General features: G+C 36.5%; 3 protein-coding genes and 1 pseudogene across 9 annotated transcripts; 1 reads left to right on the top strand and 3 right to left on the bottom strand.

Annotated features, from left to right (window-relative positions):
* Window positions 1-2,661: 2,661 nt before the first annotated feature.
* Window positions 2,662-8,984, top strand: LOC123211437 (SNF2 domain-containing protein CLASSY 4-like). Its single transcript, XM_044630166.1, has 4 exons — window positions 2,662-2,719; window positions 3,379-4,935; window positions 5,729-5,887; window positions 6,392-8,984. The coding sequence occupies exons 2-4, from the start codon at window positions 3,406-3,408 to the stop codon at window positions 8,351-8,353; spliced, it is 3,651 nt and encodes a 1,216-aa protein (XP_044486101.1). The 5' UTR covers window positions 2,662-2,719; window positions 3,379-3,405; the 3' UTR covers window positions 8,354-8,984.
* LOC123211439 lies at window positions 8,923-12,367 on the bottom strand (annotated as a pseudogene).
* Window positions 12,368-14,330: 1,963 nt separating this feature from the next.
* On the bottom strand, window positions 14,331-17,483 carry LOC123211118 (casein kinase II subunit beta-1-like). Of its 4 annotated transcripts, none has more exons than XM_044629658.1 (5): window positions 16,793-17,483; window positions 15,737-15,955; window positions 15,369-15,463; window positions 15,113-15,278; window positions 14,331-14,824 (listed from the first exon to the last, which is right to left on the bottom strand). In XM_044629658.1, the coding sequence occupies exons 1-5, from the start codon at window positions 17,010-17,012 to the stop codon at window positions 14,694-14,696; spliced, it is 831 nt and encodes a 276-aa protein (XP_044485593.1). In that variant the 5' UTR covers window positions 17,013-17,483; the 3' UTR covers window positions 14,331-14,693. The 4 variants fall into 4 exon arrangements, with proteins under 4 accessions (XP_044485593.1, XP_044485594.1, XP_044485591.1 ...); XM_044629659.1 differs by having other exon boundaries at window positions 15,116-15,278; window positions 16,793-17,470; XM_044629656.1 differs by having other exon boundaries at window positions 15,369-15,478; window positions 16,793-17,467.
* Window positions 17,484-17,681: 198 nt separating this feature from the next.
* On the bottom strand, window positions 17,682-21,455 carry LOC123211117 (coiled-coil domain-containing protein 97). Of its 4 annotated transcripts, XR_006501340.1 has the most exons (5): window positions 21,137-21,455; window positions 20,403-20,941; window positions 18,816-19,104; window positions 18,409-18,704; window positions 17,682-18,184 (listed from the first exon to the last, which is right to left on the bottom strand). XR_006501340.1 is itself a non-coding variant. In XM_044629655.1 (4 exons), the coding sequence occupies exons 1-4, from the start codon at window positions 21,288-21,290 to the stop codon at window positions 18,682-18,684; spliced, it is 822 nt and encodes a 273-aa protein (XP_044485590.1). In that variant the 5' UTR covers window positions 21,291-21,455; the 3' UTR covers window positions 17,682-18,681. The 4 variants fall into 4 exon arrangements, 2 of the variants coding, with proteins under 2 accessions (XP_044485590.1, XP_044485589.1); XM_044629655.1 differs by having other exon boundaries at window positions 17,682-18,704; window positions 18,999-19,104; XR_006501339.1 differs by having other exon boundaries at window positions 17,682-18,704.
* Window positions 21,456-22,502: the final 1,047 nt, after the last annotated feature.

Here is a 22,502-nt window from a genome sequence, read left to right on the forward strand (position 1 = left end):
AAACTGTAAATCGGTATTGTAGACGAACACTGTAGAAAACAAAACAGTTTTAGAATTGAAATCGGATTGAACCGTGGTCGAACCGCTGGTTCTCATATGAACCGTGGTCCAATCGGTTTAGGCGGCTTCCGGTTCAAGGTTTCATATAAAAACTATAAATACACTGGAAAACAATCCATTCCCGAATTGAAGTGAGAAGAAGCAGAGGACGAGCACAAGCGAGGCATGAGACAATTATTCATGAATGAAGAGGAAGATGAAGTGGAGGAGTATGGACTCGAAGGCTTACGATACGAGAATGGTTAACTGCTACGAGTTTGTGCTGATAATGTCATTGAGTTGAGTCGAATTGGCGTGTCGGCAAATAAGAAAACGATTAATGGAAAGGAGGGGGAGGAGAAGAAGAGAATGTGTCAGTGAACTCACATGGCTTGATACATAAAAGCGAAAAAGATTGTTTTCATTTCATTTTTTTTGCTTTTTATTTGCTAATAAAGACCTGCTATGGTGAGTTGGTTGTTTCTTTTTTTTCAAGGTGAAGAGAGAATTGCAGAGAGAGAATGAGAGTGGAGTTGCGAAGACTAGCATAAATTTTCTGTTAACTAGTGAGTGGTGAGAGAGTGAAACAAACGAACATTGAATTTTTAAAATATATTTTTTTCAATCTTTGAATGTTTCATTCATTTTTGTTGGAGATTAAAATTAAATATTACATAAAATTAAAATTCTGATCGAATCAATCGATCCAAATGATTTGATCAATTCGATCGAAACTAATATTTAAAACGATTTTCACTCCGATCCGGTTCTAAAAACCTTGATTCAAACTACAAATTTAAATCATTTATTTGAATCATAAATTTAAATTAAATTATTTTTATTTAAATTGAATTTGAATCACTTTTAATGTTAGTTTGACAAATTCAAATTAAATTATTTTTTATTTAAATCAAAATAAATCTAAAAAACATTTAAACACGATTTGATCCATCTCCACCTTTGCGCGCGTAATATAACATTTTTCATTGGTGTTTACCCTTCCAGAGCTAGTCAATTTGACAGTATTTTTACTACAATTACGAAAGTGCCATTCTGATCACATGTTAGTAGGGTGTACGGTGTGAAATGGAGTGGTCATATCATTGCTCATCATTTTAATCACTCGTTATAAAATTTTTCTCCGGCATTTGGAATTTTTTAACAATATTGATTTTAGAATTTTATTTCATATACAAATAGACAATCTTCAATTTGATAACTGTTAACGGCCCTGATTAAAATAAATATTTTAGATTGAATTACCAATCTGCCCTTGTTATTTTCTCGGTGTCTCCGCTTTAATTACTTTCTGCAATAATCACAGTTCAAACTTCAATTACCCATGAAGGCCTCTTACCAGATTTTTATTTTTTAATTTAAAAAATTTCACTTACTTATTTATATACCATTAAATCGTAATTTTATTTATAATATTAAAAATAAACTTACATTTTATCTTATTTTATCTTTTAAATTTTAAAAATTAATCTTTTAAAGTTTAATTTTTAAACTCAAGCATCATTGTTGATAGCGTTTTCCTCTAATAATCTCTTTTCTCTCCCTCCTTACAAATAAAATAAGCTTCACTCTTTAATTGCAAATAAAATTATAATTTCTCTTGTCAATTTTTTCTTTTATAGGTTATCTCCTACTTTCAAGCGTCACCACCCCTTTTCCCAAATGTCACAATAAAAACCATTACTGTCGCATAAAAGTAAGCACTCATATGAAAAAAAGACCTTTATTTTAGAAATAAATTTTGATACCATCGAGTCCACACATGTTTGGTGGTGTTACTGTATGATTACATATTGTCAGTTTCATGACCAAAGATGAAGAACATTGTGAGATTATTAAATACTTTCATATTTCTGTTTTTAGGCATAAATATTTGTTCTTTTCACTATAACAATTAAGAATCATTGCCAAAAAGACTTGCAACTTGTAAAGCCATACAACTCTGTCAAGGTAGTCCAATTTGGTTTTAAACTATCTATTTTGAGTCTTCACTCCTTAGGAAAATGAAGTAAGGTTAGAAAAGAATTGTGGAAAAGACTTCTTTACCCTATTTATTTAAACGACAAATTAATATGGTTAGGGTTGTGAGTTTTAATTAAATATATATGATAGTTCTAAATTCTAAGATTGATCAAGAAGTCTAATTTTGCTGCCTTTGATTTGAAAAAATATCGTGCTGCGTGTTTAAAGATGTAAAGTAAAATTTGGGAAGACGTTTACAGTTTTACCCTTTTGATAATTATCACGTATTAATTTATTAAATAGAAAGATAAACTAATTTGAATGAGGACCAACAAATATTTTCCTCAAATGGAACGTAATCTCACCTTGAAATCTTTACCCTTTAATTTAGAAGACATTAGTAATTATCTATTGCATAAATAACTATAAAAGAATATTATTCGCCTATCACACCCATCAAGATCTTCACACGTCACATCAGAGTCACTCACACAGAGACCAAGTGCTTCTCTTTCCACACGCTATCAGAACCATTATATATTTGTCTTTATTTTCCATTTTAACACTGCAAGGGCAATTACGTCATTATATATCCCTGATAAAGATCGTTTTCACGAAGTTCATCCCGTGCAGGTTTTAGTTTCATTCATGCATTCTTGGCGCCCTTTCATATTCTCTTTCCGTCCCCGACAAGTCGACGGTAAAAGCTTTCTCTTTCTGTAATCTTCTATATTCATCTTCACGGCACTGGCTGATATCTGTGTATTGGCACTGTTTTAATACCTGAGTGCGCACTTTCTCTCTGTCAATCTCGAAACGTAGCTGTTCTTTGCTGATTATTTTCGTCAACCTCGTCTCTCACACAATGTACAATTTTAGATACCAAGTTTTGTTTTTTTTCTTTTGATTTTTTCTGTTTATGGGTGCTTTTTTATATTATTTTTTTGCTTCACTGTCTCTGTCTCTTACTTCCATTCTCTTCTGTAGAAATTGCGGCACTTTGTTTATACCTCTTGGATGTCTGTATATTGATTACATGTCTTGAGAAATTTTAGATTTTTAAGATGTAATGTAGGGATGTTAATATATATGTTTGTTTGGACTTCTAACGGTGTGAAAATCGCATGGTGTAATGGATTTCACTTTTTTTTTTCTTTTGATTTTCTGGTTCTGAATGCTTTTTTTTTTGCTCTGAATACGACGGACTACTCTCTGTCTCTTACTTTCATTCTCTTCTATAGAAATTGCAACTCTCTGTTTACTTTTTTGGTTGTCTGCATGTTGTTGCTAGTCTTGCGGAAGTTTATATTTTTTCAGGTGCAAGGTGTTAATATATTTGTTTGTTTGGACTTGTAACAGAGTAAAATCGCATCTTTAAAGGGTTTAATGGATTCTACTTTGCCTATAGCGAAGAGGACTCGTTCTAGAGAGGCTATCATGTATAAGGAGATTCATGAGAAGATCAAGAAAAGGAAACTGGATGGTGGTGGGGGCGGGGCAGCGGCGAGGAGGACTCGTTCTAGAGAGGCTATCATGTATAAGGAGATTCATGAGAAGATCAAGAAAAGGAAACTGGATAGTGGTGGGGGCGGGGCAGCGGCGAAGAGCGAATCAAGTTATGATCAAGTTAGTTCGGTTAAGGTTGAGATTCTGGGATTAGGGTCCGATTCTCATAGAGCGAGCGAATCTGTAGCTTGTAAAGAACCTGTTGTTGCAGAAGATGTAGAATCATTGAGCGGAGATGGTGGTGATGATGCTATTTTTGTGGGTGTAGAGTATTCAGGGGACGAGGACAAAGAAAATCCTCAAATGGGTGAAAAAGAGGGACATAATGCTGAGGTGATTTTGTTGGATGACAGTGACAGTGAGGATGGGGTGGTGTTTTTGGGGGAAGAGTGTGATGAAGATCTAAATGTAGGCGTTGATGACGTTTTCGGTCAAAGGTTAGGAGTGACTGTGGACGATTCGGATGAGTTGTTTTCATCCAGCGCAGAAGAGGATAATGATGATCCTGATGATGAAGACTATGAAGTTGAAAAGTCTGAAACTTCTGATAGTGAGGATGAAGATGTGATTTTTGTCGACGAGAGTGTGATTACAAAGGGATTGAGTAAGGGTAAAGTCGGTGAAGAGAAAAATGGAGTGAAGAACTTGGTTAATTCTGAAAGCAGCAAAAACAATGTAGTTTGTGAGGAGGGTAGTGAATGTAATAATGTTCTTCGGAATCTTAATAGTGTGGCTAAACGCGTAGAGGAGGATAATGATGATCCTGATGATGAAGACTATGAAGTTGAAAAGTCTGAAACTTCTGATAGTGAGGATGAAGATGTGATTTTTGTCGGCGGGAGTGTGATTGCCAAGGGATCAAGTAAGGATAAAGTCGTTGAAGAGAAACATGGAGTGAAGGATTTGGTTAATTCTGAAAGCAGCAAAAACGGTGGAGTTTGTGAGGAGAGTAATGAATGCAATAATGTTCTTCGGAAGCTTGATAATGTGGCTAAACGCACCAGATCACGCTTTAATGCTGAAAGTTCTTTTAGTAAAACAAAACGCAGCCGCACACAAAGCATAGATGAGGAAAAGCTGGAACTTGTTGATAGTGATAATGAAGACGAAGATGACAATGGCAAAGTGTATTGCAAGACAAGGCCTAAGAAATCCTCCAAGAGAAACAACATTTTGAAATATAACGATGTGCAAAAGATACTTTTGAATTCCATTTTGGGCGTGGAGGAAATTGGTTCAGAAAGTTCTATATCTGCTAGAAGTGATGGAAGTGATATTGATTCTGAATCTGGAATTGAGGAATCAACTCCACCAGAAAAAACAGAATCTGAAGAAGAAATGGATAGTCTTTGGAATGAGTTAAACTTTGCTCTCACTTGCTCTGAGATACATTCTACTGATCCTGCCATGGTAATTTGCCATTGTAGTTTATTGAGTGATCAATATATCAATACTTTTCTTTTTTGCACGTATTTGTTTCATCAACATTTTGGCTGTAAGTCAGTTCATTAGGCTGCCCTGTACTTTATCATTCTCCTTTGTGCTGCTTGAAAATGTTAATTTGTTTTTGTATATGATCTCTGATGGACAATTAAGTTTTAAGCATTAGATATATTTTTTATTGCCAAATGTTTTCTTCGTCTATATATTGTTGTGTTCTTGTTTAAATCAAATCACTTAGTGGCTGTATTCTGGTGCAGTCGATGTCTATAATTCCTCATTTTGCTCATGTATATTAGGTGGATGACTAGTTTCAGAAAAGTGAACAACTGTTGATTCAGTTTTTACATAACGTCCTAGTATTTCCCTTTTCATTAGCCCATGGTAGTGGCAATATGTACTGTTTAGCCATAGTATTCTATTTTTCCTTGTTGCTTCCAGGATCCTAATTATTCTATTGAGATTCTTTAACTAATATGGCAGGCAATAAAAAATGGCAGGTTATGGAAGTTTTTATTGGATAAATTTGATGAAGCATGTTCCAAGTGCTTTACTTTAATTCTATTCTAAAGTAATTGGATCATTTTCTAGGATTATGATCTTTTGTACCAAAAATTATATCGTTGCTGCTAACTTAACACATGTTTCAATAATTGGTTTTTCCAAATTTAGATTGTTGTAGCTTATCAAATTTACATTATATTTTTATATTTGCATTTATATCAAAGAATGTTGAAAGTTCAAGTTATTCCTTTTTCATTAGGTGGTGGAAGATGATACAAATCCATCTCAAGAGGTTGAAGATGGAACTCCTGAATGTTCTTATGGAACTCATGAATTCTACATTGATGAAGAACTTGGAATTTTATGCAAGTTCTGCTCTTTTGTGAAACTGGAGGTCAAATACATTTCAGCACCCTTTGTAAGTACTGCTTTAATGTTTCTCTTACGTTGATAATAAGTTAAATAATCTGCCCTATTACCAAGTATGTGAAGTGCATAACAATTAATCATCTGTGTTTCTTGATACTGGAATTGGTAATTTAGAGCATTATGAATGATCATTCACAAGCATGAGTATGTTTTAGTTTGATCGACTATTTATCTTGTTAGAAAACTTTTACTCTTGATTATAAATGCATTTAGTGGGATTTCAATGCTTTTGAATGAGCCACACTTTTTATTTTTCAAAAATCTACCGTGTCCAATTTGGGTAACTTTTTTGAAACATTTTAGTTGTAATTTGAGAACTCAAGTGAAAGGATTTTAAATGAATGTTCAATTTGCCACATTGTCTGTTTTGGATTAAGCAGCATGGTCGAGCTGAATTTTAGTTTTCTAGAAATGTTTTGATTGATTGATGGAAAAGGAAAAAAGTAACCGTGATCAGACATAAGATATTCTAATCCTTGTTTTCCTTATGCAGTGTAAACGTGGTTCAGGATACTCTAAGCAGAAGGATGCCACAATTCTGGATCACTCTATGCTTGATAAGCTGCGCAGCAATGACTCTGGTTCTGGGTCCCAATCAGCCCTGGATTTTAGTTCTCAAGCGGAAGCCACTGTGTGGGACACTATTCCTGGTGTAAAAGACAGCATGTATCAACATCAACGTGAAGGTTTTGAATTTATTTGGAATAATTTAGCAGGAGGTATAAAACTGGATGAATTGAAAAAAGGAACCAGCTCTGTGAGTGGAAATGGATGCATTATTTCACACGCTCCAGGAACAGGTAAGTCTCGCCTGACCATTGTGTTTCTGCAGAGCTACGTGAATTTATATCCAAACTGCAGGCCGGTTATTGTTGCTCCTCGTAGTATGCTGCTTACATGGGAAGAAGAGATCCAGAAGTGGAAAGTTGATCTTCCTTTTCACAATCTAAACAATCTAGAGTTATCTGGTAAGGAAGATGATTATGCCCTCAGTTTAATGAACCAGGCCAGGTTTGGACATGGAGAGCGTAAAACCCTTATCCGATATGTAAAACTTTACTCATGGAAGAAAAGGGTAAGCATCTTGGGAATCAGTTACCAACTCTTTGCACGGCTTGTTGGTATTGATAAAAGGAGTGGAAAGCCATGCAAAGAAATGGGTGATGATGTTAGGAAAATCCTTCTTGATCATCCAGGCCTTTTTGTGTTTGATGAGGGGCATACACCCCGAAATCATGATAGTGGTATTTTTAAGGCTCTGTCAAAAGTTAAAACAGAAAAGCGCATCATTCTCTCTGGAACTCCATTTCAGAATAATTTTGAAGAACTATTTAATATTTTGTGTTTGGTAGCACCAAAGTTTGCAGGTTCATCGGAGTCTAGAGTTGTCAAAAAGAGAGGACGTAAGCCTAATAAAGCCAAAGGAAAATGGGATTTTTTGACAAGCTCCATTGGTAATCTTTCTTATGAGAGATGTCAAGACAAAGACAAACATTTGAAAGAACTTAAAACTATGATTGCCCCTATTGTGCATATACATAAAGGCACGGTGTTGAAAGAAAGTCTTCCTGGGTTGAAGCACTCTGTTGTGGTTCTACAACCGGATGATTTCCAGAAGAGCCTCCTTGAGGGTGTTAAAAGATCTTATCTTAAGCAAAATGGTGGTTTCCAAAAATCAAAAGGCGTGCTTTGTTTTGATCATATTGTGTCAGTGACATCTGTGCATCCTTCCTTGTTGCCTGAGCAATGCTCTGAGGAAGAGGAGTATGTTAATCTCAAGGTTAAGCTAGAAAAGCTTAGACTGAATACGGAGGCAGGAGTAAAAACCAAGTTTTTCATGATGCTTCTGAAGCTTAGCGCTGCTATGAATGAAAAGGTTTTAGTATTCAGTCAGTATATTGAGCCATTAACCTTGATAATGGACCAACTTCAATCTACTTTGAGTTGGATTCAAGGGAAAGAGGTGCTATATATGGATGGGAAGCGAGATATAAAGGAGCGACAGTTGTCAATCAGAGTCTTCAATGATCCAAAGAGTGAAGCAAAGGTATTGCTTGCCTCAACAAGAGCTTGTGGTGAAGGTATAAATCTGGTGGGAGCTTCGCGGGTTGTATTTCTTGATGTTACATGGAATCCGGCTGTTGAAAGACAAGCTATAAGCAGAGCATATAGGCTTGGTCAGAAGAAATTTGTGTATGTTTATCATCTGATTACATCGGGAACTATGGAAGGGAATAAATGTTGTAGACAAGCGAGGAAGGACCGCTGTTCTGAGTTGGTTTTCTCTTCTGCAGATGGAAATGGGAATCAGCAGAAACCTGCAAGTGAAGAGTTAGTAGATAGCGTTCTGGAAGAGATGTTGCAACATCCCAGGTTCATTGAGGAGATAATTGAGCAGCCTGAAGAGTCTAAGTTGATTGAGACTTTCGGCTTAACAAAGCCTCCATCAACTTAGATTAGATAACCAATGTTGTTGTTCCACAAACTTTAATGCTTTTGGAGAATTTATTTTGGTTTAAGAAGTTCCCTGGGTAGACAGCGGAGGCACAGGTTGGGACAGAGACTAACATCTAAGGCAGAGGCGGATGCTGTGAAAGCAGGAAAGGCATTTCGCCCCGTATCCCTTCCAGTTCTAGGGCGATACCCAGTGCTAGCAACTTATTTTCCAATCGCATATAGAGTGACCGAAGCACGGGGAGCAGGAGATCCCATTACAGATTGAGTAGCGGGATCCCCAGCTGCAATTGAAGTTGAATCTGTTGATCTAGAACCTGCACTATCAATAGCAATATAAGCAGAGGTGGTAACAGGAGCAGCGGGAAAGTGGCTAGTTAGCCAGATGCATTTGAACCAGAACCTGTTTACTCACCAGCATTCGAGTCAACTGTTGACCCAGCATCCTTGTCATCACTTAAAGAGCCAAAGCCCGTGGACTCTTTTTTCCTGTTCTAGGGACATTTTTTCATTTTAGATGTTATTATTGGTTTGTATCCTTTAAAGCCAGGGAGGCATACAACATTGAACTGGACACACAAATTCAGCTACTTATATTACCAGAAGAGAAATATACAAGTTAAGCTTAGGTACCTTAGCGCCATTTTTCAAACCTCTCAACCTATGTACATGTTACTCAGGCTAGAAAACCGGCACCAGTTCTTGCTCCACAATTCTTACTGTCATGACTGAATGTGGTTCCAAGCATGTACCTCTTGCTAATGCGAAAGAAACAACAACCAACACTGAAAAACTAAGGAACAGCATAGCAAAAGAGGGGGAAAAAATCCCACTTTCTTAGTGTGATCATGCTCATTCGCTTATCTAGTAAAATAAAAGAAAACTGAAATGCCGGTAGTTAATTGCATAGGCATGATTCTGGAAATCATTTGCCTGTTAAGGATCAATTGGAGACGCTGTATCATCACAGTCACTGTGGTGCCTTTGATTTTGAACAGCCTTCACAGATGCAACTCTTGCTGCATTGGCTGCTTTATTAACAGCAGCAACCACTTTATTCACTCTCTCTTCCACCTTGCAATGCCATATGCTTTTGCAGCAGCTTGTTGAGCTTCCTGCTTAAAAGACAATATCTAATGTAAATAATTTCAACATAAACTCAACAGATTCAAACAGAATTACTATAATTTTGACCTCCAATTTTCATCATGCCCAGATTCAAACACAAATGCTTAGTAGTAGTAAACATTTGAGCTAGCAAGCTAGCTTTTCCTCTATAAATTGTTTGCCTTAGAATCCAAGATATGATTTGCTGACGTTATCACTAAACATCCATGTAAACAATGGAATTGTAGTTAGCGTTCTTGTCTATTTCACTTCCTCTTCATGTAAAAGGCTCTTTGCACTTGCATTTAATTTCTAAAACCTCAAGTGTTGGCTGAGTCTTTTGATACTCCAAAACATCATCAATTTCACAAAGCAGAAAGCAAACTTACCTGGACAGCATTCAGAACCTTGAAATGGTTGACAGGATAGGGAGATCCAGGAAGTGTGTCTTGCGCATTTGGAACATCAAGAACCCCATTTTGCCAGTGACCACATTGTGTCTCTCCACTTCCGAAAGTATACATACCAAGACCCTGCCTTCTACCCTCATGCCAGGCCCCCTCATACCGGTGTCCATTCCCAAATTGATAAACTCCAAAGCCGTGCATTCTGTCTGCAAAATATTCTCCAGAATAAGTGTCTCCATTTCTGCGTTGCAACAATGCCAGTCATTAAAACTGAAAATCGCATGTCACCAGTGTATTCATATTGTGGAAGGATCAAGATTTTGTATCCACCACCAGCATATGGAGCATGGATTAGAAGTAAACCCTCAAAGTAGACATCAGGGAAGATGAAAAAATCAAATTGATGTCAACCAAAAAGTAGAATATCCCATATTTCACAGAATAAAAGGTTGAATAAGGTAACCACATTGGAATTCAAAATTGGCTATGAAGTAACTTAGAAGAAAATAACACAGAATATATGCAGATTAATATGCATCAGACTTTAAAATACAATGCAAATGCTTTCACCAGGTGGAAATATTTCAACTATTACAGACCATAAAATTTGTTTTTGTTGAACAGCAACAGGTAAGCAAGTTGGAACTGATCCTACACTATAATCTAGTAAAACCTATATAAGCTAAGCCTATGCTTTTGACGAACACAAACCTCCATAACTCTAAACACATAAGCAAAATAAGCTCATACCTCTAGGCTGCCTGTTGACCCAGTAACTTAAAAGTGACATGATCACTAATTACCATTTTCTACAATCTACAACCTCAACAAAACATGTGCTACACCCCAATAAACCCTAAACAACACAAACCAACTATCTTATCACACTACAGTCAAGCATCAAGTACTGTACCAAATAGGATAGAAACTATCCACAGCTATAGAAACATCCACTCAAAAACCTTAAAAAATTCAGACAAGTTACATCTAAGCTTTGAATGGGCAACAGCATACCATTTACAAGCTTAGAGTGCACCAAAAAGACCAATAATTATCCAGCCACTAATTCAATGAAGGCATAAAAAAAGAACCGATATTCAGTCAAAAATACCTGAAATGGTAATGACCAAGGCCATGCTTGACACCCCACTTGAACTCTCCAACATACATACTCCCATCCACACAAGTGTGTACTCCACATCCATGACACTGCCCATTTGACCACTCTCCAGCATAAACATCGCCAGTGTAAAACCTATATACTCCAATTCCATGCCTCAATCCTTGCCTATATTGCCCCCTATATCTGCTCCCTCTTACCCATGTCTCCACTCCATATCCATCATACTTTCCATCAATCCAATCACCCTCATACCTTCCTTTTTTATGGTAGTAATAAACTCCACTTCCTGAACAGCTTCCTCTGTGAAACTCCCCCTCATAGACATCCCCGTTACTGTAAACCTTCACCGAGGAACCTGAAATTGGGTTCTTCGCCGGATTTGGCTTTGACCCAATTGACCATAGAACAGGTCTAAGAGGTTCTTTCAAAGGTGAAGAATTTGAGGAAGTGAACTTTATTGGTAGCGAGCGAGAAAGAACTAAACGAAGAGAACGGAAACGAGGGAGTGCGAGATAAAGAGAGATCACAACAAAGGTTACAAAGAAAGCAAAAATAGAAAGGAAATGTAATACAGAAAAATGATTAAGATTGGTAAAGAAGAAATATAGTGAAGGAAGTGAAAAGGGGATGAGAAACCTCAAGTGAAATCTAAGCAAACAAAAACGGCATAAAGCTTGAACAAGCTTGTGTGCAGAAGAGTTAGTGACAAACGAAAAACACAATAAGGAGTGTGAAGAAGATTCAAGCTTAAAACTTCTCTTGTTTTGGTGATTTTTGAGAGAAGAAAAAGTGGGGAGGTGGGAGATTGATTGGGTCATCATAGGTCTTTTATGTGGAGTAGAGAGAAGGGGGATTTCATGCTGAGAGAGAGATTGAATTAGTGGGAGATGGGATTGTTTTTTATCAGTGTGCTGTTGCGGGGTTGAAGAATCAAAACTAGAGTTTTCATCTGTGATCACCTGATATTCAGATTTCTTTTGGAGCATTTAAATATCAAAATCTCTTCTTTGAAGGTATAAGTTATTCATGAGTGTGTGTGTAGTGATTTTGTTTTCTGCAGAGCAGAGAAGAGAGAGCAAGTTGAAGGTGGTGGAGTCAGCAATGACCCACTTTAAACTTAATTTTCACTCAACTGCCTTGTTACCAGATTAGGAAAATACGATCAACAACTTGTATTTGTTCGATGAAGGCAGTTTCAATTAATTGAAACGTGTATATGTTTGTCTGGAAGGATTAACGTTAAATTTTAAGTGGAATGGAAAGGAAGATAGCGGCAGTTTTAGGCAACTGGGGCCTCACTCTTACCTGATTATTGGCCAATTCTAACTAAATTATGAATTTTTGAAAGACTCTCTGCATGATTAGAACCAGCGTCTGACAGAAGAAACAACTTGTCACGTGGGCATCACCACCACCTGCCCACCCTTTCACCTTTTTCTAATTAATTCAAGATATCCACCTCTTCATTTTCAATCCAATCCCAGACCTGAACCTACGAGAATACCCATCTTGTCTATCTATATCTCAAAATTAAAGCTAACCTCATAATTGATTTTAAAAATAAAATGATTTAATTAAGTTTATCAACTGGTAGGTAGTATCTGTCCAGCTGATGCATAATTTATTGGTTGAGCGAAAGAGATAGTCACATCTATCAATATACAATTGGCTGCCTTTACTTTGTTTATAGGCCAAACGACTATTTCCCACCCAAGGTATGCTGTAATGACAAGTTTCCCCCCTTTAACTATGGAAATACCAAACACCTACCCATAGCCAGTTAAAAGTAACGGGGTTAAGGGTAAAATTGTCATTTTCTCTATAATATTAAAAAATAAACTAAAATATAATTTCCTTTTGCCCCCCTAAAGTTTGAAAACAAAAATTTCCCCCAGCCTAAGTTTAAGAAAATGGCAGTTTCACCCTAGGGTTTGGTTTTGAAATCTCCGGCGACCTCTCCGCTCCGTTGCCGACGGCTTCTCCCTCCCGAAGAATCCTCTCCTTCCGGTGATCGGTTTCCTCCCATTTGGAGGCCCGATCGTCGCCGAAAAGCGGTGGGAGACGAAGAACTTCGTCGGGGAAGACGAAGTTCTTCGTCTTCCCAGACGAAGACGAAGCCGTCGTCTTCGTCTGGGAAGACGATCGGCTTCCCAGGGAAGACGAAAATTTTTGTTTTCAAACTTTAGGGGGCAAAAGGAGATAAAATTCTCAGGCGTTAGGGTTCTGTTAAATTTAACTGGCCATGGGTGGGTGTTTGGTATTTCCATAGTTAAAGGGGGGAAACTTGTCATTACAGCATACCTTGGGTGGGAAATAGTCGTTTGGCCTTGTTTATATCCAACCCCTTCTCTTGCATATACGTACACCAGTGAACTGAAGAGGATTATGATGCCACCTATAAATATATAAATATGATAGACACGAGATAAACGACACCGTTCTCTCGTCAATTTTGAGAAATAATGGACTGATAATTAATTAATTAATTAACAGGAATCTTAGAATTGAAGATCAACGGTAGATGTTATCATGTAGAATGAATCATAAATTGAAAGCCTAAAAAGCAAGCACCCGACCACTTCACTTGCATTTATAGAAACCAGAAAGCAGCAAAGTCCTAAAACCATATATCACTAGATTAAAGTGCAATGTACATTGTTGCTATCTTGTGTTAAGGTAATACAATAGGCCTCATTATGAGCATTACTTAATGGGGCAGTCACAAGATAATTTGGAGAAGAAATGGGTGCCGAACTGGAGCTTATTATTACTTGAAAGAGAAATTATATTTAATTGAATTGAAGAAGCATACAAGCGACACACGCGCTACCTAACGACGCTTTCAGCTTCATTAAAATATATGCAAAACCATACATACACTATGGAAAGCAATCATGCAGGCAGTATGCTCAAACATCATTCCTGCTCTGCCTGTGTTTTGATGGGTAGCTCCATGCCCACTGTATGTAAAGCCGGCCCCTAATCACACATCCAATCTATAAAGCCCACCAAAGATTAATATTCTGACTCCAACCTCCCTATACTTAATTTCCGTACATAGCATGTCCGTCCATAATCCATTCCCAGGGAGGAGACATAAGATAATTCTAGATTGGAAATGTTATAGATTAAACTTCAAGAAGACCCACAAACTTCCAAATTTGTAGATCGAAATGGATTGATGACTGTCACCAGTCCCAACTAATCAACAACTGTACTGCAAAGCAAAAACTGGCATGCACGGGCTATTTTGTGACTAAAATATACGATGTTTTCTTTTCTGTAAATAATTATACCAATCTGTAAAACAATTTAAAGCACAAACCTAGCACAAGATGGACTTGACACAAAATTACGGTGCATAGAATAACTATCCTATAATGGACCATTCACTCAACAAGTGAGGAATTAATCACAGAATTAAGAAATCAACATGCAAGGAAGCAGTTCGAGGCATTATAATACTTACTCTAACAAAAAAAGATTGAAGTTACAGAAATGCTTCGGCAGCTAAAATGGTAACCAAAATAACAAAGAAAAAAAAAAAGGATTGCTTCCCATGATAGTGAATTTGCTTTACCTTGCTATTTGAAACACGTAAAACAATAGCCTAGACTTAATTCTCAAAAGCAATACTTCCACATAGAAGCTAGGTAATACAATTTTCTGAAAACTCTCACCCAAAGAAGCTTCCTATTCCAACATCATGGCTTGTGGATCTTGAACCCAAATACTCTTGGAACATAGCTCTGGGCTGCCTTCTGTGGCTTCAGGTGCCCATATGTCATCAAGAACAGGTGAGGGAATGTGGTTCCAAAATATGCTCCATCAATGTCTATATAGAGTTAAAGAAATTTAGGAAATATTTGCAAAGCAATGTACAGGGAACATAATGTTCAGTTAAAAACCTAATAGGACTCCAATATAGCATGCATGAGTCACAGTAAACATGCCACCGATATTGATGTATAAGCTATTTGCACCTGACATTTAGTGTAATAAAGTGGCCATTCCTAGAGTATATTTATCTAGCAATATTCAGGTTTAATTACCCTACAAGACTGCAAGAAAGAAACATAGCAATATATCACAAAAGGGCTGAAAAGGAACTTTGTAAGGATACTACCTTGATACTTTGATCGGGGGTAGTAAGCATCTTCACATCTGGGGCAATAAATTTTCACAGTGCTTGTGCGAGGAATGTCTGATTGACCAAGAGGAAGACAGGGTTGTCCACAACAATAGACTCTTGGGCATCTTCCAAAGTCATAGCTCTTGTACTTTTCTAACTGCAAAAATTCCATTGATATTTATTCTAACAACCAAATGTTGAGTCATGAAAGCATTAATTTTACAGATCATGAAGAACAAATTCTTACCATAGCAGTCATTCCTTTACTAGTCAGTATGTATCGGGCATGAATTAGACCATAAAGCATTTCTGCTGCAGATTCAACCATTTCGTTTTGTTCCTCTGTAAACATATCACCTATAAATTCAAACCAATAAATTCACTAGCTATGAAAAAGAAATAGAATGACTATGGCTATAAAAAACACATTATGCTTCATTTCCCAAAAACGTAAACATAAGAATTCTTCAAAAGCTGTAAAATATCAGTGATCACAATATTAGCTGTACATTGTACCAGAATGAAGAAGGGCGGTAGCAGAAATAATTGCATGATAGCTTCAACAACATTACATGGAGATAAAAAAGCATTGCCTCCTTAATAATACAAGCTTACCGTGAGAGGACTCAACATCCAAAATTAAATCGAGTGCATAATCATAATAAGGAACTTGGCTGCTTAAACCACAGAGGTTAAAATCATCTTGTATATAATCATCGTCCACTTCACAAAAGAATTCATTTCCTCGAAGATTGCAAAACCATGAGATCCAAGATGTGTCCTCCCCATCAGAACCACTGACATCTGAATCTTCAGTGTCTGTTTCAGATTCCTCTAAAGCAAAAAAAGATATAATACACATTAGCCAATTGAAGAGAACAGCATCCTCTATTATAAGCAGTAAAAGTATTATCAAGGAAGAGAGGTTTCAGGGAAGATATCAAACAACACAGAAAAATTTATGAGAGTTAAAGATATTATCAAATTCTTTAACAATATGATAACAGGACATCACAAAAAATCAGGCCTTCAATATGTGCAATTAATACATAAACCATTGCAGTTGACTAATGTGAAATAGTGCATATCTGTATTCCCATATTGTCCACACACAAAATGTACGTGTATTATAACACAGATGACAAGTGAAACATCTTTGGTAAGAAATGATAACTTAAAAAGCAACTGTGTGCAATTAGAAAATCAGTTGCCTAAAAAGAGAACAGCTGTTTCCATAGCGGCTCACTACTCACATCCTAAATGAACTAGTAGATGAGTAACTATTTCAATATTAAAGAAAAAACTCAAATCTATAATTTGATTATGTCAAAAAACCAACACAAAGCCCGTTCATTACACATAGAAATGTGCCTGAAAGTGCTTTAGTTTCTATTAATTAGAACAAAAAGAGTAAAGTTTATATATGAATAAGAGTTTTAGACCTAAATTGAATCCCAGTACAGTATCTTTTAGTATAACAAAAATCAAACCTAATAAAATGATTACTTGTTTCTAAAATTACCAAACAAATCTACAATTACATATTCCAAGAAACCAAAAACAATATACTGCAAAAACTCAAGCCAAGAAATAAAACTCTTATTATGAATAAAAAAAAAATATTTCTTTTTTGAGATGTATATGCATATAAGCAAAATGCAAAAAAGATACCATCAGAAGTGTTGTTTTTGGATTGCGAAGCGGCGCCAGCGTCACGGTGATGATCAGGATGCTTCCCCATCAGCACAGACAAATCCTTGCCGTTGATCGTGGCTCTCGAAGTGGACAGAGATGATCTTTCGAGCTGCTTATCTAAAGCGTCGTTAATCCGCTTCCGATCAACTGAAACAGCAAACTCTGATTTGGAGCCACCGACTCGTTCTTTAAGCATTTCTCTATACTCTTCTTCGCCGACGATGGTTTTATTTGCAGTATTTTGATTATCGCCGACACATGGCACAATTAATGACTAAACTAACCCTAGGTCTCAGAAAGCTAGGTATTTCCCTTTTTTATTTTACATTTCAAAAAAGAATATATTCACAGAGAGTTTAGTGGCTGAGCCCATCCACTTGTGTCGCGAGATTTTTAACAAGGAAAAACGGGGAGAGAGAGAAAAGTTTAGAGGAAGGGTAAAATGGGAAATAAAGATTTAAAAGTCCCGGCGAGGAGGCCGATAAATCGGCGGGGACAGCTAGGTTTCGCTAGCTTGAATAGTTGTTGAGGAGAAGTTTGTGTGCAGTTTCTCTGATATTTATGGGGAAGTATATTGGCAGGTCGTATGATTGGGAAATTGTGGCCCACATAAATGCGGTATCCGATGAGAATGTTTAGACGATCAATTGGGCATCAAAAGATGTCACTTTGTTGATAAAGTTTGGAATAATAATATCTCGTATAGGATTCTTTGTTGGGGTTGTGTCGTGTGTATTTTAATGAAAAGGTAGTGAAAAAGCAAAATTAAAAAAATGGGTAAAATTATTTGGCCAAAAATTATCTGAAATCTGAAGTCCTTTTCAACTTTCACATAAATTCAAAGTAAATGTGAATGGGTTTTGCATTGAAGTCTCGACAAGAATTTGTGAAATATATAGAACAATTGCTTGAAATAGCAGGGAAATTTTCTACACATAAAATAACTATGCTGAAATTTTCATAGGGTGAACATTCAAGCACTACTGGAAGTGTGTCAAACTACCCTGACACAGGCGAAAAGATTTCGATAACGTGTCCTTGCAACAACACAAAAGTTGATCAAGTGTGAATGGACTACAAAAGGAATCTCTACCTTTTCTGCTACTTGGTCATGCTGATCTGGCATAGACTTGAATAAAGATAATCTGCTATGATGAAGTAAAGTTTTCAAAACAAAAGGAATGGCATATTTCATCCTCAGACGGAACCCTAAACCCTTTCTATTTCATTCTTTTTGCGAAAATTCATTCTTCCACTAGGGCAGAGCAACAGGATGACATTCTGTGGAGTTTTGGTCAGAATTTGCATTTCCAAATCACTTCAACATAACCCCCAACCACAGCATCTCATTTACCCACAAACATTATCCTGCAAATCACCATAGTTGACGAATTTGCCTAAATTTTTTACACACCTCACTATCTTTAAGAACCATATGCATCCATGTGAGCTACTTTTTGAACTACAGTGTCTTGCTTTTCATGAATAAACTACATCCAACAGTTACATGAGTTTCCTTCCCCACTTTAGTCTAAAATGTAATTGCTCAAAATTTTCAACATATGCATCACAAATGGAATAAAAATGTTCACCTTGACCAGTGCTGAGGTGGCAGTTGGTGGCCGGATTGGATCAGCTTTAACTAGCTTGTGATCATAGCCTTCTCATCAACACGTGATCTTGTAGCATCTAGCTTTCTGTTGATTTGTTGGATTCTGATTTGCACAAATTTCTACTCCCTTCAATCTGTCTGCTTTAGTCCTACTTGTTTTGAACTTTTTATTTTCTCCTTTTCCCTGGTGAGTTTCTCCTTCAAACATAATACACAGAACCACAACCACTAGGCAAGACATTTATTCCCATCTTCAGAGGATTGAGGAAGTCCATTCTATAGGAGACCAATAAGGTAAACGATGGTTATGCATCATTCAAACAAAAAGATATATGGTTATGCATTATTCAAACAAAAAGATATATGGCACATGATTACAGTACTCACTTTAATGTTAACAGGAAATACATGATCAGTTAAAAACAAAAAACAACAAATGCAACAGTCATTCTTCTCAATCTTCAGCAAAATACTTCTCCTCAGCATCCTGGCTAACTTCCCTGAGCCAGTGATCATCCAAGGTCTCATCGTTATCTATTTTTGAGTAATCAAAATGCTGATGATCTTCACCTGAAAGAAACTTCTGCTGCATAATGTAAGTGAACTGGCCCATCATATCTTCAGTTTCTTCCATGGTTTTCCTACCACTGTGTGCTTCAGAATCATCTACGAGCATCTGAAAATCAAGGAAAATCTCAGCATGTCAGAAACAAACTTTTAGGCATGTTGAAGTAATGAAAAATGCAAAATATTAAGTTTCACCGAAATACAAGCCATCAAATAGGTAAATTTAAACCATTATTAAATTGAGAAGAAGATTCGTGAATACATCACTTGAAATACGAAATTGGGATGTTAACTTAGCAAGGATAGCATTATCGCTTTTAAATTATGCAAGAGAATTTACCAATTTATTTGACAACCACTGAAAATCACTATAATAATGATAAATCCTATCTGGCCACTATATATTTCTGGCTGTGTCTCATACACTAGGTAGAAAAAGAAAGAAGTTCAGCCAAACATCACACTTTGTAAATTCCCAACCTTTCACTAGCAAAGTAAGCTTGTGGTAGAACATGAAATGATAAGGAGATAGCCCCAAGCAATATCTTAGCTACTGTTCTTCTTGGTCTTGAAGATATCGGTGACTTTAAAAAAGGAAAAGTGGCCTATGATAATTTCCATATTCAGCCTAGTGATATATACATTAACTAACATATATCCTTCTGTTCTCATAAAGCAAGCAACATGCACCAAAAAACTAAGATTTTTGAAATGGCTCAAATTAAGAAGCAACAAGAAAATTTTGCTGAGGTTGGGTAAATTTGGACACTAAGAAAAGTATAAAATAACACCATATCTACACTTCTGAGGTATTTTTCAGTAAAAGTGTAAAACTGCCTGATAAAAGGCCATGAAACAAGTTATGGTTAACCATATAAGAATAAAAGTTTTGACTAAGAGTCCAGTAGTTGGTCCTTTGAAAATGATTCAAAAACCAAATCCGAAAAGTGTTGATGTGCTCCAAATCGGTTAAGAATATTCAATTAACACAAAATAGATTGAATTTTTCTGACAAATAGAAAATAAAAAAGAGGGGGAGGGGGGCAGCGGCAGGGGGGTGATGGGTATTGCTAAGATGCTTTTCCTAATATGTTTTCATATGAGAAATTCTGACATCCAAGAAAGCTACTAACAGAGGACAAAATACAAAGAAAAAACGAAAGAAATCATGTTTCTGCTCATTACTGTTTCATTAACTAGATGGTATAGCTATTTACACTTTTAATCTACTAGAACTACTGATTGCTGCAGATGATCAATCAAAATTGCCAATGTTTGAACTATCATCATCTTACTTACAGGAATAATGCTTTACTGGCTAGCAGGAACTAGGAAATAGAAACTATGAAAAATAATTCTTAATTAAAAAAATGAAGTAACACATGAACTTAAGAAAATAAAGATTACCTCTGTGTCGTGCATAGCCCCGTTAGATTTTTTCTCAGCATCTTTCTCTTTCTTTTCCTCTTCCTCCTCTTCCTCTTCTTCCTCTTCTTCCTCTTCTTCTTCTTCTTCTTCTTCTTCTTCTTGGTTTCTTTCATTCCCAATCCAATCACTCTCAGCCACACCTAACCTCTGCTGCTCCTCCCTAATCTTTGCCACCAAAATTGCTTCCTCAGATCGCCTGATTAAAGTCTCTGACCACCTCTCCCCTGGCCTCGCCATATTCCTCCCAGTCAAATCCTGAAACTTCCCCACATACTCATGATGCAAATACGGCTCCCTCTCCCTCATTGCATCCTCTGAAAAGTACTGACCATCCCGTACTAATTGATTAAGATATGCTAGCCTCCTGTTCTTCACAGTCACCGACCTAGACCGCAACTCTTCTGAAGTAGGGTTCATCTTGCTCCTAAGATTTTTTAAGTGCCAATTAATCTCATAGTCATTGTTGAGTGCATCAAACTTGCCAAGCTCATCACAAGTCAACTGCGATCCATATCTTTCTACAATAAATTTAAATAAATCAGCTGAATTAGTTCACGAAAATAGTGAAATTCGGATTATTTATTTCATAATTGCCTAAGGAAATAAATAAGGAATCGAATGTGCAACAACATGGGTTAAGGAAAAAAAAAGAATTAACCACTAATTAAACTTGATTTTAATCAATATTACGATACAAAGAGAAGAACAAAAACCTAGGAAAACGGCGGCGTCCCGGGAGAGGAGGTCGAGGAGAATAGACTTGCGTTGAGAGGGGGTAGTGGCGTTGGATTGAAGAGCGCGAGGAAAGTAGAGATCATCTAAACAAGAAAGTCTCTCACTGATACTTTCTTTCACTTCTCTTTCCATTTTTTCTCTTCCTTCACTTTCTTTTACTCCGACTTAATTATCTATCCTATACATGTCTCCGTCAAGCCTTGGCGGTGCTGTGTAGCCTGATCATGGATCCAGGCCGCCGTTGTGACTTTCCATTCTGGGTTATGTTATGTCATCTAGCTGTCACGTGACATGCAGGTGCCTTAGCTTGGGTTCGTATGGTTATCCAGTTTGAATTTTTTATTTGCCCTTTTTATTAATTTTTCTTTTTGGGATTCTATTAAAACTAATAATTTTTTTTATCCAAAGTTTAAAAGTTATCGTTTTACCCCTAGGGTTTTCATTTCTACAAGTATCACCTCCGGTGATTAGAGCCAACCTTCCCACCTATCTTCCGTCAATGACCGAAGAAGAAGGAAGGCTAACATATTCACAAATCTTATCGATGACCTGTTTTCATATTCACAAATCTCGTCGATGACCGTCGTCATCCACATATCTCAACAATCGAATTGAAGAAAGATTGTCATCCTGTTGCACAACGAAATATCTCCCTAAAGTCGTTTGAGACCCAAGCGCCTCCTATTGTTGTTCTAGCACGACGAAGTGAGATATAAACTAAAACAAACATGACAAAGCTTCGTCATTTTCGTTGATGCTTCGTCGTCTTCTAATGAAAACTCAAGGGAATGAACCAAACTGTAGTCGATCTTCCCAACTAGGGGAATGCTTCGTCATTTTCCGATCTTTGATGATAAAAATGGTGATTGCTAGAGAGAATAATAAAAAAACCTATAAGGTATATTGCCATTTTTTAAACGTTAGAAACTTTTGGTGTAGAGAAATTGTTAGATTTGTAAACCTTAAGAGAAAATGTAATAAATTTTTAATTTTTTTAATATTTTAAACTGAATAGCATTTTTACTCTTAATTTTAATAGATAATTTTAACTGAAAGATGAGTATTTAAGTTTTTAAAAGTTAATAGGAATAATTCCTCAACAAACCTTGGGTGAGAATGAGCATTTTGGCCAAATATTTATTTCAGTACAAGCCTCAAGATCAGATACGAGGAATTAATTGTTTTACCCTATTTTTTACCCCCTGATATCTTTTTTAACCTCCATTTTTTTCATTACATCAGCCCTCCTACCCTCTCACACTATTATCAGTTTTCCGATTATAATTATTGATAATTTATTCATTTTTCATAAACAAAATAAAAAAATCTAAATAACAAAAAAAA

Source organism: Mangifera indica, chromosome 3 (genome assembly GCF_011075055.1).
Source record: "Mangifera indica cultivar Alphonso chromosome 3, CATAS_Mindica_2.1, whole genome shotgun sequence".
Lineage (NCBI taxonomy): Eukaryota > Viridiplantae > Streptophyta > Magnoliopsida > Sapindales > Anacardiaceae > Mangifera > Mangifera indica.

What these genes read in the sequence shown, in the direction of transcription:
- LOC123211437 (XM_044630166.1), top strand. Translation starts at nt 3,406, where the DNA reads ATGGATTCTACTTTGCCTATAGCGAAGAGGACTCGTTCTAGAGAGGCT. An exon ending in ATTCTACTGATCCTGCCATG is followed by an intron (nt 4,936 to 5,728) that starts GTAATTTGCCAT and finishes CTTTTTCATTAG; the next exon opens with GTGGTGGAAGATGATACAAA. An exon ending in AATACATTTCAGCACCCTTT is followed by an intron (nt 5,888 to 6,391) that starts GTAAGTACTGCT and finishes TTCCTTATGCAG; the next exon opens with TGTAAACGTGGTTCAGGATA.
- LOC123211118 (XM_044629656.1), bottom strand. Translation starts at nt 17,012, where the DNA reads ATGCTTAAAGAACGAGTCGGTGGCTCCAAATCAGAGTTTGCTGTTTCA. An exon ending in CAAAAACAACACTTCTGATG is followed by an intron (nt 15,956 to 16,792) that starts GTATCTTTTTTG and finishes TTTTTGCTTTAG; the next exon opens with AGGAATCTGAAACAGACACT. An exon ending in GTAAAGGAATGACTGCTATG is followed by an intron (nt 15,279 to 15,368) that starts GTAAGAATTTGT and finishes GAATTTTTGCAG; the next exon opens with TTAGAAAAGTACAAGAGCTA.
- LOC123211117 (XM_044629654.1), bottom strand. Translation starts at nt 21,290, where the DNA reads ATGGAAAGAGAAGTGAAAGAAAGTATCAGTGAGAGACTTTCTTGTTTA. An exon ending in GGACGCCGCCGTTTTCCTAG is followed by an intron (nt 20,942 to 21,136) that starts GTTTTTGTTCTT and finishes AATTTATTGTAG; the next exon opens with AAAGATATGGATCGCAGTTG. An exon ending in GGGCTATGCACGACACAGAG is followed by an intron (nt 19,105 to 20,402) that starts GTAATCTTTATT and finishes CTTGATTTTCAG; the next exon opens with ATGCTCGTAGATGATTCTGA.